A 21,182-nucleotide genomic window follows, 5' to 3' on the forward strand; every position below is an offset into this window, starting at 1 on the left:
TACCTGTTTTGAAAATGACAGTCAGTTAGCAACCATTTCTCCTCAAAAGCAAAATCCTGGTATAGGAGAGTAGTCATTGCTGGGCACTTGCAATGTCTGACGGTTCTAATGCAGTGATTACTGTTCTTTTATCAAGCAATTGTGTGTCTATCCACTCCTACTCTTGTATCCTTGGTCTCTTCTCTTTTTCTGGCAGGCACTAAGCATCTTTTAGGCATTGAAAAACAGGAAATGAGAGGAAGAAGCTCAAGCCAGATGTTGGAGCTTAGGTGTGTAAACATGTAAAGCCGTATTTTGGCAACTAAGTGTGTGCCCTGGTCTTTTGAGCTGCTGGCTTATCGAACTCAGGCAAAGTCAGCTGCAGGTGCTCAGCATCTGTGGCAGTGATTAGAAGGCGAGGTCATTTTATCGTTTCTTTTCTTTGCCATCTCCGTTTAGTAGCGCATCACAGCTGTAGCATTATGTACGGGAACATTGACCACGAGAGGGCATGTGTGCTCCACAGCTTGTGTCATTCAGCCGGTTGTTGAAAATGGCCTGGAAGAGCTCCTCTGTCACCAGTGTTTGTGAGAAGCAACGGAATCACTTTCCTTGAAGCACAGCAAAAGCCATCAAGGGCCGTTAAAGGCTGCTGTACCAAGAACGTTTTTGTGACTGCAGTTCCTCTAGCAGCGTTATTAAGAAATGTTTTTGTAACCCGAACTTTCAGGCCCAAAATGGGATTGTGGTGTGCAGCACAAGAAAGTTTCTGCAAAAGTTTTCCATTGCAAACACAAAATCTGACTTAATAATTGCTTTGGCACCAGTCTCGTGAGATTTTACATGGATGAAAGTGGGCAGGAGGCAAATAAATATTTTATTACTAAAAATTTCATTTATAATAAAGTGACTGAGAATGAATACTAGGCAATATTTTGCACAATGTAGAAAAAGTTACTTTTAACACACCAAGCTTGCATCTTGCTAGAATTACTGTTTGGTCAGTGTTTCAGATTTCTGAAAAAAATGGAGCATCCTATAGGGTGAAACAGGAGTGAAATTTCACAAGTAGCAGCTCGGGATGACACCATTTTCTATTCAAGTAGGATTATGGTAAGCTTGCTCATGCACCTATCAATCATTTAAGAGGGTGGATGTCTGACTAACCCAAGTCATCAGTTAGTCATTGCCAAACTTCTTAAGGGGATAAATAGAACACTAACAGCACGGTTATTATCCACAGCAGTCTAAGTCAGCAGCGTCATCTCAAAATGTCATTCCTTAGAGGAATCTCATCAACTGCAAGTGCAGTGAAGGACAAGCATTAACTTCTCAGGGAGGTCTTCAGTTCCCTTTGCAGAACAGTCATTGCTGTTTGACACGTAACAAATTTAACCAACCTTCCACAAGTATGAGGCAGCTTTACGTGTAAGACGTGTATACAAAGGGAAAGCATGAGTTTCTTGCATTCTTCCACCCACTCTGTTTTGAGCTGCGTTTGCATCCACTGCACTCTGTGTTCATAAAAGGTCTGTGACTGTTGCTGAACGTGCAGCCGATTCAACAGACACGTGTGCTCGTGTACCATCAGCTTTTTGGACACGCCTTGTTTAGTCAGTGGAACTGAGCAATGCCTCTAGGGGTGATTCCTGGTATCCAAATCTCAGAAGGTACCAGTCCTCCAGCGTGAGATGGGTCAGGGGAGAGGGAGCGATCAGAGCGGGACAGGCATGAACTGGGAGAGAAAAGATTGCTGCGGAGTTGAAATGAGCATAGCATTTTTTAAATGAAAGCAAGCTAATGTGTAAGTGCAAACGTAAAGCAGACTAGGTGGACTTAGTACTGGAAAGGAAATTTAGCATAAAAGGCCTTAACTTTTTTCACATTTACATTGTCAACTCTGCAGGGTCTCTAATCATTTTATGTTAAAGGGCTTAAGAAAGCTTCCAAATCTGTCTTTCCAGGTGTGTAGGAAATGAACAGAATAGAATAAAATAGAATAGAACAGAACCGAACCGAATAGTTCAGTTGGAAGGGATCTACAACAATCGTCTAGTCCAACCGCCTGCACACTTCAGGGCCAAAAGTTAAAGCATGTTACTAAGGTCATTGTCCAAATGCCTCCTAAACACCGACAGGTGTGGGGCATCGACCACCTCCCTAGGAAGCCTGTTCCAGTGCTTGACCACCCCGTTGGTAAAGAAATGCTTCCTAATGGCAAGTCTGAACCTCTCCTGACACAGCTTTGAGCCATTCCCATGCGTCCTGTCCCTGGATCCCAGGGAGAAGGGATCAGCACCTCCCTCTCCACGTCCCCTCCTCGGGAAGCCGTAGAGAGCCATGAGGTCGCCCCTCAGCCTCCTTTTCTCCAAACTAGACGAGCCCGAAGCCCTCAGCCGCTCCTCAGAGGACGTGCCTTCCAGCCCTTTCACCAGCTTTGTTGCCTCCTCTGTGTGCATCCAAGTGCCTTAACACTCTTCTTAAATTGTGGGGCCCAGAGCCGCACGCAGTGCTCAAGGTGAGCGTTGCGTGACGCTGATGGGGATTTTGGGAGGCTGATGCACTAAGAAAAGGCATCTCCCTGATCTGGAATAACTTGGCCCACTGGAAATGCTGCTCACTTGCAGGGAGAGGGTATTTCTGTCAGGAACCTACGTGGAGCACCCGCAGAGCCTCTGACCCGGGTGCAGCAGCCCAAGCTCTTGCCGCGCCCTTGGGGCCACGGAGCCCCCGGCTCAGGGCTGGAGAGACGCCTGGGGCAGACTCGCTGCTAACGAGGGGCTCCTGCTGGCCGCACCCCCTCTCCGGTAGCCACGCCGTGCGCGCAGCGGCGAGGGCCGACAGAGCCGACAGCGCGGCGGGGGGAGCCCTCCCCGGGCCGCAGTGCAGACGCGGAGCCGGGGCGGGGGGGCACAGCTGGGGCGGGGATCCCCGCAACGACGCGGAGGGACCTAGAGGGCGGCTGCGGGGGTCGGCACAGGACAGCAGCGGGGCCTGCGGCAGCGGCGGACGCCAGGCCGGGGGTCGCCGGCGCGGGGAGGGGAGGGGAGGGGAGGGGAGGGGAGCGGAGCGGAGCGGAGCGGAGCGGACGGGAGGGGAGGGGAGGCCGCGGCGGCCCCGCCGCGGTGGCCGCGGTTGCCATGGCGAGGCCCCGCCCCCGTGACGCGCGCTGTGACGCGCGGTTGGTGGAGGAGGGCGGAGGGGGCGGGGCGCCGCGGCTCCGGGGCGCCGCAGACGGAGCCGCCGCCGCTGCCGCCGCCGCCGCCGCCGCTTGCGCCGGAGCTGCCGCCGCCGCCCCCCGCGCCCAGCATGGTAATGGCCGAGCCCCGGCGGCCCCCCCCGCTGCTGCCCCGCGGGCTCGGGCCCGTCCGCGTCGGCTTCTACGACATCGAGGGCACGCTGGGCAAAGGCAACTTCGCCGTGGTCAAGCTGGCGCGGCACCGCATCACGCGCAGCGAGGTGAGGCGAGAGGCGGCGACGGGGGCCGCCCGCGCCCCCCGCCCCGGCCCGGCCCGGCCGCGCCGCCCGCCCCGGCCCCTCCCGCGGCCCCCGGGCCTCGCCCGGCCGGGATCGGGCGTCCGCAGGCGCGGGAGCTGCCGGGGTTTGGCGGCGCGGGCAGGGCGGGGGGGGGGGGGGGGCGGCTGCTGCCGGGTCGGGGGGGAGCCGGCCGTAGGGGCTGCGCTCGGCGGGGCCTGGAGGGGCGGCCGGCGCCGGGGCTGCGGGGCTCCGCTCCAGGCTGGGCAGCGGGCGGCCGGCCTCGGGGCAGGGGGGGGGGCTCTGCTCGGGAGCGGGGGTTTCACTGGGGGCGGCCGGGGCGGCTCGGCGGGGGCGTGCAGCAGCGCCCTGGCAGGCTGCTGGCGCCTTTTGTCCCTGCCGGCCCCGGAGCCTCCTGCAGCAGGGGAGGGGAGATGTTTCATTTGCCGGAGGTGATCGGCTGCGGGCAGGCTTTGGAGCAGGAGCCCTGGCCGCCGTTCTGGTTTGTTTCCTTGCTTTCGCCTCGCCGGCGGGGGCAGCGGTAGTGCCTCCCCGCCTGGCTGCGGCGGCTGCCCCCGCGGCTCAGGCCGCAGGCGGTGGGCTGCTGTCAGGGCGAGGATGCCGGGGCCGGGAGGGTGCGGGGGGCGGGCGGCTGTTGGCTTAGTTCGTGAGCATAGCCATCAGATAGCGATAACTTTCTGCTAACAGGGAAGGTTCAAGCCTTGTGTTGTGCCTGCTTTCATCTCCCGAGTATCTTACGGCTTCCTGACCTGGCCAATACTCGCAAGACGAGCAGTCCTTCCACTGGTAATCTGTTTTAGCAAAGGAACTTTTGCGTCTGTCCTGAATTCTTCAACACGTCATCCTGCTAGTTAACCAAATTCAACCATTTTTAGTCTCTTTGTTTAACCGCCTTCCCCCCCCATTTATGTTACCCGGTGATTACTGGCTTGTAGATTGTTAATATTTTATGCTTTACCTAAAACAACAATTATTCTAAATCTGCATGGATAAAATGTAGTCACGTTCACTTTTTAAAAACGGCTTTGAAAGATCAGCTGCCTCTTATATTTTCTTCTTAGGTAGTTTTAGTCGCTACACCTAGAGGTAAGCTTTTTGTAAGGCTCTGCTACGGTTGCTTTCATTGTTTACTGAAGAAGAGCTCACTGTGCTGCTCTGTACCAGACAAAAGTAAATAAAATATTGTCCGAAGTACAAGGTAAAAAACTTAAAAGACCTGCAATTATTCAGTTACTGTGGTCTCGTGTGGTAAAATCATTCCTTACAGGAATGAGAAATGCCCTTAGTTTGGACATCAGTTAAGGAAAACAAACCTGCAATGCTAACATTGTTCTGGCCATGCAGTAATAGATGAGCTTTGCATCCCAAGTACTAAAAGAAATTTCTCTTATTGTCTTATTTCTCAAGTTTCACAATAAACTGTTAATTATTTTTAAATCCTTCCTTGCTATTACTGAAGAGCCAAGCAAAGACCTTGCAATGTTAGTGTGCTGTTCCCAAGTTTGATGCTATATGCCGAACTTATAAACACTTCACTTGAAGATAGTAAGTTGTCGTTTACTTTTTAGCACTTGTTTCTTTTGCAGAGTTTGTGATGGGGATGAAAACTTTCATCTTTATTTGTCATTTTAGAAAGTATATTTGTTTAGTATTGTTCAAAATAACAACAGTTAAACAAAACTTAGAGCTTAACAGCTCCCCAGCTCTGGTATGATTTTTCCATCTGTGTCCTAAGAAATTACTGGATTCCAGTACATTCTAATACAGTCTTGAGGTTTTTTTAACCAGCTTTCCTTTTCTGGGGAGCCTTGTGTCCAGTCTGAAGCCTTTTTATCTTCTGCATGATTTTTACAGCAGATTTTCCTGTGGTGGAGATTTGTGTCAAGGTCTTTCATTTTTTAGTACAGCTACACTGACTTTCTGCAGTAAGAGATGCAAGAATGTTTATCTGGAACTTAATTGCTGAGTTAGTTGCTGGAAGTATTTACGTGGCCTTTGAGGAAGGGGAACCCTATTAAGATCACTTCTAGTGATGTCAGGGGAAATGAATTCTAGCCAAATACTACTTTGAATAAGCACTTCAAGTTTGGACCACCTCCCTTGATTTAGTGTTAGTTCACTATGCACATAAAGTGGAAGTCCTGCTTATGAATGTTTCTAGATGGAAGGCTGTTCATATTTCAAGCTTCTTCTAAACTGTTGCTTGAATTTCTTGAGTTGCTAATTTCTCACATTCATCTGTGGCTTTATTAAACTTCCAGTGGAAGAATATTCAGCATATTAGGTTCTGGAAAGGCTGTACCTGTGTACCATCAGGCCTGTACTGTGTGAAGATCTGCACTGTGTTGCTGTTGAGACTTGCTCAGAAAGCCCTTTTAAATAGGACTGTTTCCTTGTCTGAGTTTCTCCTGAATCTCCCTATTTGAACCCTTTAAATTCAGAACCTGCTTGTGGTTGGACTTCTTCAGCATCAGTACTTTGACATTGTATTTTATATGGCTCTGACCTATAAAAATATTTGCCTGTCTTTTTACATAACTCTGACTAGCCAATAACTGTCAAATTAAAAAAAGATGGGATCTGATTACCTTGAAAGGTCAGCACTTACAGATTATGTATGGAATCTATCCTTTTTATGGAAAACCTACATATCGGAATATAAAACTGTAACTTGAACTGAAAATAGTAAATATAGTTGCCATATATTGTTAGCAAGGCATAGGTGAACATAAAACGAAACCAGGCATGAAGCAGAAGATACACCTAAGACAGGGTAGTAGATGGTGTACGCAAACAAACTCCGAAATCGTAACTTGAATCTTATGTTAATGCAACACGAAAATTGCATGACTAAACAGTCAAACAGAAAGAAGTGTGACAGTTAAGAAAAACAGGGGGATTGATATGTATTTATAGTAATAGAGGTAGTGCAGGACCTTCTTTAATGAGAGTCCATACAGGGTGCCCTAGAGGGGGCTACATGGTTGAATGTGATCTTTGCTTTGCCTGTTGTTTGTGTGTTTGTTGCCGCTTCAGTTAATGACACGTGCTTTCCTGCCATGCTAATTTATCCTGTTGCCGAGAAATCCTGTGATCTCAGGGTAACTTTTGTTAGTGAGGCATGCAGAAATAAGCAAAATTTTTCCTCAGAAGGAGAAGATGAGACTAAGAAAAGAGAACAAAAGTAATCGGAAGCATAAAGTTCAAGAAGGTGGATAGTCGCTTCTAGTGAAATACGATGATGTGTGAAATCAGGAACAGTAGTGACATGCTCTCAGAATAGATGAAGGTACTGCTTGGAAAAAAGCAATGCACTTTAAGGATGAAGGAAACTCTTTGTGAATAGGCTGTGTGTGAGAGAGTTGTGTTCCCCACCCACGCCCAAAACTCTGTAACTAATACCCCCTAAGGATTATTCATCTACAGAAGAATACTAGCCATTTCTCCTCAGACGAAAAGGAAACCTTTCCGACTAGCATGTCCTTACAGTTCACAGTTATGCTTTCAGCTGTCCCGTATGTTACAGGTGATTTGCACTTTTCACTGAAAATTACCAGCTCCTGATACAAGATGTGATACTAGTTTACGTGTGAGTTTCTGATCGAGGGTGCTTAGGTATGTGTAAAAGTGAATGATAGAAGCAGAGACAGCAGCTCCCTGTGCTAGACAGCACACAGTTTGGGTTAGTGGAGTAATTTAGTGGGAAAATGACACTATTTCCAAAAAAAAAAAAAAGACTCGGGGTGCTGATTTAACAGCGGCTGTGGCCTCTCCAGATCTGTTGCAAGGGGGAGAGGAGGAACACCTATATGGAGGCAGAGAGTGGGAGCTCACAGGTAGATCAGGTTAAGCATAATGTGCTGCACCCTAAGGGAGGTTAATGCTTTTATAAATCTGTGCTATCCAAACACTTTGCCATTGCACATTGGAGTTGCCCCAGGTTGCAGGAAGTTGTGTTGGTTAATTTTAATGCAGTTTATCTACCTTTAGGATGTACTAGGGGTTAAGAATTCGTATCTGAATTTCTGTAACCTGCGTGAAACCTTAAAGCTTGTACTGACATGGACAAACCTCTTTTTGTATGTTAATTTGTTAGGCCCTGTTGGGGGGGGGTGTTGGTTTTTTGGGAGGGTGGTGTTTTTTGAAAGACTAGGCAGAGAATTAAATGAATAATATAAAAACAATGCAAATTGAAAGCTGGAGTAGCTGAAGGATAGAAGAACTTTCATCTTGACAAGCACCTTCATTGCTTGACAGTTTCAATTCCCAGATGTCAGATGAGGATTGAGCAAACTCCAGTTCTCTAGGCCTTTAGTAAAAGAGGGAAGGAAATATGTGCTATTCCTAATATTTTTAAATTAAAAGAAGCCATGAAAGTTGCAAAGGTATTTTTGAATAGAAGTCTTTAAGCAGCAGAAACTGGTGATAAGGAAAGATAAAGGAAGGTACAGGATTCCCTTTTTTGTTATGTGAAGTACGTACTAATACTATATATTGATGTTTGGTTGGGATTTTTTTGTTTGTTGCCTTTTATTTTTCTCAGGAGAACTGATAACTATTTAAAAAAAAAAAAGCCAAAACTAGAGTCACAAAACGTGTAATTGTCTTTAATTTGGCATGTGCCAAATTAGAGTCAGTTTGCTTGTGCTGTGGCAATGATTGACCGTACTAGAGAAATGAGAATTCATTTCTGTATGCACTCAGTCTCTCTGCACTGTCTTCAAAAGATTGAACTGATGTTCCAACATCTCTGCAAGACGCTAGTAGTTGTTAGCAGGCGGTATATTCAGGAACAAAACACACTTTTCAGACAGGAAACTGTTCCCCATCTTGAAGCAGCTTCTCCACCTCTAAGAATTACTTCCCTTTTTCCTGTCATCATGACACAGCTGAGATTACGGACAAAAGTGAGCTGTTGCTGTTGAATGCACTGTTCCTTCTCACATCGTTACGAAGAAGTTGCTGGATTTTAAGTATTTCCAAGTGGTTTTTCTCTAAATCTTCTATGGCCCTGGCAACATGCATGAAAACTGAAGATTCAGAATAGACTGAGATATCTAATCTGCATTTGACTGTAGAAGCAGTGGTGCCAGCTGCTACTATGCTGCTTCTCCTATAGAAGGCTGCCACTGTGTGCACATATATAATATACACATTGAGAGTTGTACAAGGATTGCAAATAGCAATTTTTTTTCCTTCAAGTAGGCACATGCTTTTACTCTCTGTGTTCAAAAACAACTGCTTCGTAGTGCCAAATAACTCCACATTGTAAGACAAAATATGGTTTGATGTAATGTGGTGGGTTTTCTAAACTGAAAACCTATTTAAACTGGAAATATAGCTTGTTCTTTGTTTGCATCTCTTCCTCTTGCATCTCAAATAAGATATTCTTAATTAGTGGAGGGCTGTGCTTAGAATTTTTTCAGATATCTGAGAGACTGAACTAATGTGGTTACACAACACACACTTTTATGAATATATTAATGATAGCTGTCAACTGAATGATCTAGCTTAAAGTCTTGTTTGTCTCTTTTTTGAATAGATTATGGGTGTAGCAGCACAAAAATGCATCTCTTGACATGATGACAGAGGTAGCAGGTAGCCTGCTGAGACAGCGGCTCATTCTGTAGTGCTCCAAAAGACTTGTTTTCTTGCTCCCACACTTTAGCAGGAGGATTTGGTTTCAGTCTTTCAACGGTCTTTGGGAATTGTTGTATTTCTAAATGTGTGCAGCAAGGAGATAGGATGGGAAACTTCTGGAAAAGGAAGAAAGTAGGAAACATTGGAACATGAAGCACTGTTCTTAGCCAGAAAGTGTAGTGAAGGTTATAGCAGGATTTGTAGCCATGCTTCCCAAATTTATATGACCCATTCTTTTTTTTAATTATTCTTTTTTAAAACGCTTCTTTCCTCTAATGAAATTTTACTGGTTGTTGCTCAGGAAGTAAGATCTGTTCAAGGATTTTAACCATGTAAAGATGAAAACGTCTTCTGCACATTTTTATTTTATATAAAATTACTTACGTTTTAGTAACCGAAGTGATTATATAGTTGCATAGTCTTACTAACGGTCAAAAACATAAAACTACAGTAGACACTGATTATCAAGAAACTGAAGTGGAAATTCAAGTATTTAATCTTTAAAACTGAAGAAGGACAAATGAGTTATCTAGGTTTTTCTAGGGAAAACAAAGGTAAAAACTGATTTTTTTTTTTTTTTGTTGGAACTCTGCAGATGTCAAGCTAGGAACGGCAGTGTTCAGAATAATGCGCGGTATCTGGAGAAAGTTGGCAACATAGACACTTGTAGATAGGCTTGGAAGTGGTAACAGGCTGTACTTGAAGTATTTGTACTTTCAGTAAAAGGAATACTCAAAATTTAAGAGCAAACTGTGGAAGTGCCCAACTATACTAGAAAAAACACCAAGAGTCAGCGTACTTGTAAAGCTAGATTTTTCGCTAGGATAAGGTGATGGGAGTCAAGCTTCATTGGAAAAAGTAGCACTAGCAAGCCATACAGTTGCAGAATTCTCCCCCTCCCCACTAGGCGGGTGTGAGAAGTATAGAAGAAAGTAGTATAAATATTTGTGCTAATCAAACTGATGATGGTGTGATGGATAGATAAACAAAGGTTGGGCATGAGTGCCAGAGAGCAGGCTGCTGTTGGGTTTTTTGATTGGGGGGGGGGGGGTCTCAAATTGTCCAAACCCTCCTTTATTTATTGCTTTGCTGCAGTTTCACCTGTTTGGGTTTTTTTCCTCTTCTATGCTAGACCTAACTTCTTTTCTTTAAAGTCCTGTATAGCTTTACTTTTATTAGCTTTTCTGTACTGTACACGTTTCCTATGTGCAAGAAGAGTAAATGGGAGAAAGAGTATTTTTTTGCTTGCATTTGAAGAGAGCTTTGTAAAACACCTAACTATGGGGAGAAAATGCACCGTGACGGTAAGGTGAAATTAAATGAACCAGAGCCAGGGAAGGAGACAGTCTTAGAAGTTGCAAGTTATGCAAGTTTTAGGTGGAGCTTCTACACTGTGTTGTCTATGTGAAGAAAGAAGGAGGTGAAGAAAGAAGCTACTGTAAATACCTCAAGTTACTGAGAGGCTGATGCTGTCTGTGTAAATCGCTATTCTAATTAGATTGCCATTAAACTTCAAACACCAAAAAATGCAGCAGGATTTTTTTGCATTACTCTAGATCAATGAAGGAGACATTTAGACTTTCCTGAACGCCCGATCTACCCAAGATTGGAGATACCCTGTTGCTTGACTGAAAGATGTATTACTGTTTTGTGAGAGGAGTGCAAGATTGCTACAGATTAATCTTTTCATTGGTTTGTAAATAAGAAATAGTGGGCTCCATTCCTCTTAAATCTGGAGGTCACCCAAATAACAGGTATAAACTGGGATAGATGTGGAGAATGAAGGAGAAAACAGCTTGTGTCTCTGGTTGATTCCAGAGAGACAGTATAAACTAAGCTAGAGGAAGGGGGGAAACGTGACACATGGGTTGTTTTTAATAAATATTTCCTGATGTATAAGAATTCGGTTTGGCTTTAGTGTTTTGGTTTGATTGCTTTGACATTTTGTAACTTTCCAGTGAAGTGATTTCTTCTTGGGCTAATAAATTGTGCTTGCAAAAAATAAACAATAACCAGAAGTCATTTTATTAGGTGTGATCTTAAATTAGGCCAGGGAGACTTAAAGGTATGGGGTTTGTGTGGTGTTTTTTCTTAAGCTGCATGAATGGTTGTTTGCATCCTCTGCTGCCACATGGCATATAATCAGCCCAAATAAGGAAGCAGCTTGCTGTTCTGCCTTTATAAGTGAGCGAAAGGGGACCTGCTGAGAGAATGAGCAATTGCTCTAGGGAGCAGTCAAAGGGAGTGCAAATCTGGCAAGACCAAGTGGGAAGTATGCATTTGGGTAGTCCAGCCCCATGCATGTTACTGTTCTTCTTTTGCCCATCCCTTATTCCTTCCATGTGTGAAGCCGGGCCTTTATTATCAAGTTTTATACGTATACCAACTGTAAGACAGCAAACTAATATTGTAGTTGGAAGGAATGGGAATAGGATGAGGGGGTAGTAAATAGGAGCAGAAGCAGGTGATCCACGTTTCATTTTCCTGGTTTAGAGATGGTGTCTTCCTACTCAAAAGATGGAAGCTTTCAAAGGGAGTTCTGTAATCTTTTAGGACCTGCCATCTCGAGCATCACTGTTCCGGTATGCTTCTCAGTGTGCAGTGTGGTGTAATGTGAAAGAGGGCAGAGTAGATGCATTATGGAGAGTGCTGTAAATACAAATAGCTAGCAGAAGACAACAGGGGAAAGGATCAGGATGCCCTAAATTGCTGTATGTTATACTAGGATAGAAGAAAGTTGCAGAGAGCTGGGGAGGAGGAGGGCAGTGTGGAGTGGCTGAATACCATTTTAGGTACCACTTCTTTCCAAAATGTCCACTGTTACATTTTGAAGAATAAAGGCTATGGAGTAACTCATGATTAATGGTGAAAATGTTGTGGGATGTGAACCTTTTCTCTTGTTTTCTGTCTAACAGCTGCATATATCATTATTCTTATAAATGTGTATTGGTTTTTCATAAATCTAGTTTCAGTGAGTTCTAAATTAATCAGACATTATTTAAAAAAAACCCCACACCTATCTTTTGAAAAAAAGTTTTTAAAAATTGTTTGCTTTGGAAAATAGTCTTTTTCTGCTTCAGCTATGTGAGAGTGCATCCTGCATCTTGAAAACCAAAACAACTTTTCACTGATTACAAGGCTAGATCAGTTTACTCACTCTTAGCAGAATCATATTCTTCTGGTGGTTGGGGAAGACAAGCAACTTTTGAAGAGGTTATCTAGCAAAAGCATACTGCAATGAAGTCAATAAATAGTTAATTCTGAATTCAGGTGGGTCCATAATCAGCCTTACTGGAGATAATGAGGTTCACCTCCTGTGGATTTTTGTCTCCTGCATAGCAGCTGTCTCCTATAGTTCAACAGTTTGTGAAATGCAGTTATAATTGGAAGCATTTGTGTGACTTACATTGTTTGCTTCTGCTTCAGCATCAATAATGTGATATTCAGGGTGAATAAACACCATTTATATATTCAATATGCTTTAGTATTGTTATCCTTTGCATGGGTGTTTATAGCACCTATATTTTGCTTCTTGGTTTAAATTTTTTTTGAATGCCTTCTGTTTGAAATTTTTAGTCTTCTAAGCATGTGTAGTTATCGGCAATTCACTTTACATGTATTGGCTAAAAACAAGGTCAATAGGACCAAGATCTGTTTTCTAAACTAATTGAGATCTCTTTGCAAGGTTTGACTGACAAACATATCGGTACAGAGTTTTTTCCCTGAACAGATGAACTGCAGGTGCCCTTATGCAGTAGCATACTAATTACAGTTAAAACAAGTATGTAACAGTTGAAACTACATGGATCCACCATGTTTTGATTATTTGTGTTGAGCCAACAGTTTTTCTTTTAAAATATTTTGCATTTGTGGGATTCAAACTGGCTACCTTGACTCTAGAAATGGACACCATTAGGCTTTTTAAGAAGATTTTTGTCTTTATAACACTGCTCCATGAAGGGTCCTCAATTGTATCTGCTACTGATATAAGAGAATTCTGCATGTGGGCTTATTGGAGCACTGGCCTCCATCACCTGTTCTGTGTCTTCCATTTCTTGTAAAACTTTTTGTTTTTTCTGACATGCTGATGTAGGTGATAGTCCTGCAGCCACTTAGTGGGACTACTGACGTGTTTAATGTTGTGCTGCTGTATTTTTAAGTGTGGAATGTCTATTTCTGAGCTAGAAGAAAGCCCCCAGTTATCTGGGGTTGCATTATTCCCTTTGTAACAAGGATAAACTACCAAGGAAAATGTTGGGGAGTTTTAATCTCACTTTTGCTATTTCTTTGCAGGTGGCAATAAAAATCATTGACAAATCTCAGCTGGATGCTGTGAATCTGGAGAAGATCTACAGAGAAGTGCAGATAATGAAAATGCTTGATCACCCACACATTATAAAGCTCTACCAGGTATGGTTAGTGGTGTCTTTATTTTTTCCTTCTCCACCTCTCTTTTGCTCCTGTATGAAGAGTTTGCTCTACACCAGTGACTTCTGGCAGATCACCAGTCTGTTACAAACTCAGCTTTTCTGGAATTGATTTGCATTGGAGAAGTGTTTAATGTTTTTAAAAGTACATCGGGTGTGGTCTTTTTCATTCTATGGTACCAGTTAGGCTGGCCGTGTTAGGTACTCAAATGTACCTGAAATCCGCTTAAAATACGCAGAAGGTTGTAAATTTTGTTAGTGAAAGAGCTGAGCTGGAAATACCCAGTGATAAGACTTTGCTGTCTGTTAGCAGACAAGGTACTATCTAAGCTAGAGGAGGGTAGAATATTCAGCATAACGTGTCTACAGTGAGTACTAGCCAGGAGGATCTGTGTGGATATAGTGGTTTTCTTTAGTCAAGTGTTGGCTCAGAGTGCAGATTCAGGAGTACTTGCAGCCTTTTTTTCTTATCCAAAGACAAGACAGGAGGATACGTAAACCAGATTCTGCAGATGTGCTTGTGATGTAAATGCATGCACCAAGTAACATAAAGGATGAATAATTATGGTACAACAATGTGTATTTACATAAGAGATAAACCTGCACTTGTGATCAACGCATACAACTGCAGACAATGAAAACTTTTGAAGGTTTTTACTTGTGACTTTTTTTTAGTGTGCAGAGTTTGTATAGTAAAATATAGGTTTGTTTTATATAGTTTCTCTTCTGTTTCATTTTCTGTTCCTGCTAGCATATGGTAAAATGTTTGAGGCTGCTGGCATTTCTGCTTCAGTTGACTCTTGCTCTTAAGGTTTTCCTGAGAATATTCCCTTTGGGGTGTGTTTGTTACTGTTCTGTTTAACAAATCACATGGTGCTTCTGAGATACTCTTGCTTGTTTCAAACAAACCTAGATCAACAAACAAGTGAAGATCTGTGCATGCTAAAACCAAACTTTGAATTTAGGTTAATCTGACAATGTCTACAAAGGCAATGGGAGCACAAGGACTTGGACCTATGGTGTTGGAGTTGTGATACTGAATAAAGATGAAGATCCCGATTTATACTTGTTTAGCTTTAAATTAATCTTGTGGGAAAGAGACTTCCTCTTTAAAATATTGATTCACTGAGTAGAGGCAGACCTTAGGGAGTTAAATTTCTAACTAGCTTGAGTAATATCTACCGCAGTTCTTTCTGAATGAGTGACAAAACACAAAAATGGTAGAGGAGAGTCTGAGAATAGTTAAATTAAGTCTGGAGATCAGCAAGATCACTTGAAGAGGAGGGTACCCCTTTACTATTAAGGGATTGGCTTGATAGAAATGCATTTGGTAGATAGGTGAGTTTATTTTTAAAATGGCCTTCAATCAATTTGTCTCACCAGTTTGCTTGTATGATGTGCCCATCACTGTACTGTGTCCACACTACAAGTTTCTGAATTGTCTCATTTCAGGGAACTACTGAGGATTGTCAAGTAATGAAGCTAGCAATCTTGGCTTGATTAAGAATGGTTCCACATATATATGTAATCCACAGGCTGTTGCAGCTTCCTGTCTCCAAATGTTGGTTTAAAACAGTCTTTCCAAACTGTTTTGCCTTCCAGACAGAGACATTTCAGTCATAATATGCTCAGCTGTTGTACAATTAAACAAGGGTGCAGGAGAGACTGAAGAACTGCCATCTTGTTCTGTCTGCTGGCTTGTCAGTTTTTTGGTAATTCTGCTGTTTTTATGACAATATATTTTTCAGGATTTGCTTTTTTGTTTTGTTTTGTTGAAGCATTTGAGTTTGTTTGTGAGCAGTCTTCTAGTACTTTCAAGCATGTGCATAAATAAAATGCAAAAATGAAATTCAAGAAGGTCTTTTCCACAGACAGCTCATGCTGAACTATTTTACTGTGGTTATTGAAATAGACCCAAAATATGTTGGGTGTTGAAATTGTTGTGTTGTACTGAAGGGAAGTCCTAAATGACTTTTTTATTTTGAAGTAGAGGATTTTTCACTTTCACTGAATCTTTTGATTGTGCTATTTGTACAATGCATTCCTGAGTAGCCGTTTAAGCGATTGAGGAGTAGATCATTAGGAAGAAAGCTCTGAGATAACTGACTGGGCTGCCTTTTCCCAACTTACATCATGGAAGTATGAAGTTTTGAATTGTTGGATGAAATCTTTCTGTTCAAGGCCATGAACAACTGTTCATGGAAAGGTTTTGAAGTCTTCCCCTTACCCTCTTTCTTTTTTCCTGTTTATCTCCCCCTATTCCTTCCAGGCTCCCATGTTTTTTGAATTGTGAGTAGTCTGTTCTTGTAATAGGAAGGCTCGACCTTACCAGAAGAGAAAGTAGAAGATGCTTAAAGTTTGGTGGGTTTCCCCCCCTCCCCGGGGGTTATACTGAGGATGTGATAGTTCTGTAGCTGTACTGTCTGACTGTACAATGGGATCCTGTGATGTGGTGCTTTTACTTGAACTTTGCCACGTTTTAAGACTGATGCTCATCTGTTTGTTTTGGTTTTTTTTTTCTTTTTTCTTCCTCTCTGTAACTAAAGAACTTTGGTAACAGAGGTCAGTATTATCCCCAGTTGTCTTTCCCAAGCGCCAGCCATCAGCATGTTAGAAAAGTTGAGCAACAGAATTACTTTAGGCCAATTCCTTAAAGGAAAGTCTGTAAATTAGCTGCTGAGGATACTATCATTTTGAGTTAGTCACTTGTGGCCGAGAGTCCTATCCACCTCCTCCTCTGTACACTGGCTTTATGAAGTATTTAAAGCTTATCCTTGTGCTTAGCATGCAAATGCTCCCCTTGAAATTGTTGAGGTAACTTGAAAAAACAAAGTGAAAGTTTTTGCCTTGCACATACAGTTATCACAAACTTTCACATCTTTTCCAGAAGAGAACAATGAAAACAAGTATCTGTGTGTGTGTGTTTGCCTTTTGCTCTTCCCGCAAACAATCTCATATGCGATTTCTCCATCAACAGGTGATGGAGACCAAAAGCATGTTGTACCTTGTGACAGAATTTGCCAAAAATGGAGAAATTTTCGGTAAGCAAGAGAATATTTTCATGTTCAACATTTTAATGTTAACGTGTTGAGTTTGTCAATTGTATTTATCTTGCCCCGGGATCCCTTTTACTGTAGTAAGTCACTTTCCTTTGTTTGTCAAGAAATGTGTCATAGAATCATAGAATTGTTTAGGTTGGAAAAGACCTTTAAGATCATCAAGTCCAACCGTTGTCATGCATTGCACAAAATTAAATAAAAAAAAAAAATCTCACCATGGCTGTAACACTGATCTGATTCAATCTTTAGTTATTTGCAAGCAAAACTTAAAAGTGCCCCAAAAAGATTCCCATAAGAGCAGTTTCAAAGCTGAAACAGAACACTGAAATGGGAAAGATCTTCACTGAAACAGACTAGTATCACCCACAATACAGCATATTTAAATGACATTATGAACCCAGTCTTACTCCCATGGTAAATAATGGCATTTTAAATAGTGACTGAATGGAAAACGCTAAAGATTTTGTCTTTAGGGTAGTGTAACGAATTCCAAATCAGTTATGACTGCAAGTTACTACATACATGCTGTGACGGTTATTTGTTAATTCTAATATGATTTCCACTGTCGTATCAAATCACAGCAAAACTGTCACACCTGTTGACAGTTTCAACCATGAGGTCAATCAGTGTCATACCTGTCACTGTTTCCCATTTTAGAACTAAGAACTTTAGGGAAAACTGTTACAGTGTACACTAGCATAAGAAGGAAGCTTAAAATTACTGATGTTCCTTTAGCGGAAGACATAGCTTGTTAAACAGAACAGTGCATGGTAAACTCTCATCTCAGCCGACCAAATTACCAGGTTTTCAGCATTGAGTTGAGATGAAAAACTGTATTCAAATGTTCAGCCTGACAATGAACAGTGGCCCAAACAGTATTTCAGGTAAACTGAAGAATCTGTTTCTTGTGCAGTTCTGTACTGATTTATCAGACATGATTTTTAATATGTTTTCAGGAAGAACATGGTGGGCAGGAGGGGGTGTCAGGGTTACTTGGAGTAACACTCATAATGAAAAATTTTAGGTTGTCTCTGTTGACCTACATGTCAAGTTCACATGAATGCATGTTCTTTGGCCCAAACTCATCACTTGAGCAGGACTTAAAGCAGTGTTAAATTTGTGTGAAATACAGTATTTTTTTTTTAGTTGTAATACTTCATGATGCAACTTTTTTGTTTTGTAATGCTCAGCTTGGACCACAATAAAGATCTCGGTCTATTTTTTTGGAAAAAGTTGTTACTTAATCAGTGCAGGACAATTGTAGTACATAAATATTCTGAGCAGGTAACAGCTTATGCTTGCTCAGCCGTCTTTTAGTGTACGTGATTGCTCAAAGTGCAGAACAGTAGAGAATCCTTCAGTATTTTGAAGGACCAGCAGAATTGAGGAAGCTTCCTAAATTTTGAAGTCTTCTGCTCTTGATTATATAAAAGGGAATTTGTGAGGTGGCTGTGCATCAGCCTTTGTTCTTCCCAAGGGCTATGGAGTGAATAATAGAAGTGATTCCACACTCCTGAGGCTTGCGTTCTACTATTGAAGGCGATTTCCTGCACTCTTCCTCCCTTCTTCATTGTGGTAACGGGCACAGTAAAAAATTTTTCTACGTACACGTAACATAGACCTGGTTATGGCCACCAGGTTGTAGACTTTGAGCGCTCCTTCAGTGTAGCTTGAATAACTGTCACAACTCTAAAAAGCCAGGCTTATGGCATCTGGTATGCTGTTGTTCATTATCTCTAGGGCATTTTGTCTTCTGTGATTGTACTGTGCATACATGTCCCCAAGTTATTGTTTGAGTTTTTTCTAAGCTATTGAGGCTAGGGTAGCAGTGAAGTCCTCTGAAGGAGGGACAGGCTGAATTTTTTTGCAGAACTAGCTATATATAGCAGTGCTCCTTTTTAGGCCACAAAGAAGAAACATATGAAATGTAACACTAAGTAATTAAATGCATTTCGTTTTGACCTGTGTTAGTGCCCTTAACTGAACTAACCTGTGTTAGTGCCCTTAACTTTAAAATGCACATTAGTGATCAAAGTAAAACTGCTTGTTTCAGCTCCTGCACATATGACAAAAAAATTGGGTGAGCCTGTGTTCTGACCAAAGACAAGCTTGCTATTCATAAACTTCATTGGAGGTTATCTTGTGAGATTTGTATGCAGACTTGCATAAGTGATTAGCCGAAAATCTATCTAAATTACCTTTGTACCTACATCAGGTTAAGTTTGTGTATTTTGTGTAGTTTTAACGTTTCATATATGAAACATTCTCAGTACTCAGTCAAGATTCTATAACTATTAAGTTGCATTTACATGACCCGAAGTTTTTTTTGCTGCTGCTTTGTGAGAAAGTGAGGTGGTCATAGGGAAAAACAAATTAACAGAAGGCAAAAAAATATAAAACTTTAATCAGTGTGGCTAAAGATTCCAGAAGTAACTTGGATGGTGACTCTTTTTGCCTTCTTATTTGTCTTGGCTTTAATGTGTGTCATTTCCTGTAAAACTTTGACTTAAACTCTTAATTTGTTCTGAAGAAGCAAAGCCTTTTGGGCTCAGACTTTCCCTGTTTGCAGATCCTTTAATGTATGTTTCAGACACAGTTCAGCTAATACTCTTAGACCTTGTTTTCTCATTAAAATAATTAAGGAGTCTTTCTGCGTCCATTATTAGAGACTTAATATTTCTGTACAGGTTTCTTCTAAATTAATCATTTTTTTCTGATTTATTGGAATGATTTCTCAGAGTGGCTTTTGTAATTAAGGATGGGATATTCTGCTGTTGTATGTATTTGTCACTGTCATATGTTTTTGGAGGAGGAAGCAGAAATGAGGTAATGGCAGAAACATGTTAGAATTTCAGAGGGGAAAAAAGTCGGTTTTTCCTGCAGGCTCTCAGACAGAAAGTGCACTACAACAGTAAGTGCTAGGTGAAGAGCAAATAGTCACTGTCTAGGAATATGTAATAACAATTTTGTTTTAAGTTTGAATGGTACCTGGGACAATGGTTTTATTTTTCATGAATGAGTCTAGCATGTCCTAGTAGAGTAACAGAAGAAAGGAACAGAAAAATAGCAGAGGAGCAGAAATATTCTCAAAGGTAAAGAAAATCTTTCTAGCTGGAGTATTTCATACATAGCAGGTACTGTTGCTTTGTTTAGGAGTTGGACTGAGGTGTTCTTGCTTAAAAAAAGCTAATTTCATGAGTTTTATGCTTGATACCCAGGCACTTAGAATTTTCACATGTATTTTAGTTGCAATAAAGAAAACTGGAGTTGCTGAGAAAGTTTTTCTTTGAAATTGTCAGTCAACATCAGCAGGCAGAATGAGCTCAGAGGGCAACGGAATAGAGTTCAGCATGTAGAGGGCCATTGTGATTGGAGCACTGAAGAGGTGGAGCCTGGCTGATCTTTATTTTTTACACTGGGGGGGGGGCAGGAGGATGGATTTCATGGAAACAGAACTCAAATGTTCAAAGTCCCTTCTAGTTGTCTGGGTTATATTCTTCCCCCCCCCCTCTTTAAGTCCTTATCATTGGACTGCTTGTGTCATAAGCAGGATATCATGTCCAAGGCAACTTTGATGCAACTGGAAAGCTGAGAAAAGCAGGGTAGTATTTAAAAAAAAAAAAAAAAGTAGAAAGATGACTCAAACTATATAAGCTTTTCCTCCTTCCTTTCCTGATCTTTCTTTGGGTGTACTGAATTTGCCATGTCAATTCTAGCAATGTGTGAAGTAGTCTCCCTTTTATAACATTAGTTTTCAAGCAGCACAAGTAGTGGGATGCTCTTCTGGAGTCCTGTATGCAAGTGTCTTCAAAGCTTCTAATGCTTTGCCATGCATGATCCTGCTTTTGGGGGGATTTCTTTTTGGTTTTTTTTCTCTTGTAAAGCAAGATGGTTAGAAGCCTGTGGAACCTGCTATTTTTTTAGTTAATCAATCTTCTGACAGCATTGAAGTATTGTGTTCTGTTTTGTCCTTTGGCTAACCTTTGATTGCACTTGAAGGGGGGCTTAAAAAACAACAAATCAACCAGAAACCAACCAAAAACTTGCTCTAGGTTTGTGGCAAGAGCAGCTTATTTAAATTTTTACTCAAAAGCTAGCGAGGTGGGAGAAGTATAATAAGACAAACTTCACTCTACTGGGGCTGATCTTCCTGTATGTTCCCTCTGCAATCAGTGAGGAGTGAGAGGCCTCTCAGGGGGCTGGTTCAGAGCTTTGATTCACCCTCTAGAGGAGCCTCTTTTTCTTCTCTGAGTGCAGGAGGAGCTGAGAGAGATTAGACTCCCTAGGTTGAAGTTAGCCTTTGTGACAGCTTTTCTGAGTAACTTTGCTACTCAGTGATGTACAAAATTTGTGAGAGTTGATAGAAGTCCCATTTCAATCTCCCTCTTGAATAAGATACTTTTAAAGAACATAGCATGCTCTTCAAGATGGTTGTCTGTAGTTGGTAACTGGTAAATGTTCTCTTAATACCATGTCAGGCTTTCAAGTTCACTGTGAGTAGCCTGGTATTAAACCTCATTGAGTCTTTTCAGCTCTGGTAAACCATCATTTCATAGTGCTGACTGGTAGTTCATGGACAGGA

At 42.0% G+C, this 21,182-nt stretch overlaps 2 protein-coding genes across 3 annotated transcripts in view; one reads left to right on the forward strand and one right to left on the reverse strand.

Annotated features, from left to right (window-relative positions):
* LOC104008772 (ALG9 alpha-1,2-mannosyltransferase) overlaps positions 1-21,182 on the reverse strand; it is a 140,314-nt gene that overhangs the window by 1,916 nt on the left and 117,216 nt on the right. The gene's annotated exons all lie outside the window — the stretch shown is intronic.
* SIK2 (salt inducible kinase 2) overlaps positions 3,199-21,182 on the forward strand; it is a 58,910-nt gene continuing 40,926 nt past the window's right edge. For both annotated transcript variants that reach the window (XM_087763222.1, XM_087763223.1), the window contains exons 1-3: positions 3,199-3,438; positions 13,408-13,524; positions 16,519-16,582. In XM_087763222.1, coding sequence (XP_087619348.1) covers positions 3,289-3,438; positions 13,408-13,524; positions 16,519-16,582 — 331 coding nt within the window. In that variant the 5' untranslated portion in view covers positions 3,199-3,288. The remainder of the gene's footprint in view (positions 3,439-13,407; positions 13,525-16,518; positions 16,583-21,182) is intronic.

Source organism: Nipponia nippon, unplaced genomic scaffold (genome assembly GCF_047370975.1).
Source record: "Nipponia nippon isolate SJK-2023a ecotype South Korea unplaced genomic scaffold, ASM4737097v1 scaffold_28, whole genome shotgun sequence".
NCBI classification, from domain to species: domain Eukaryota; kingdom Metazoa; phylum Chordata; class Aves; order Pelecaniformes; family Threskiornithidae; genus Nipponia; species Nipponia nippon.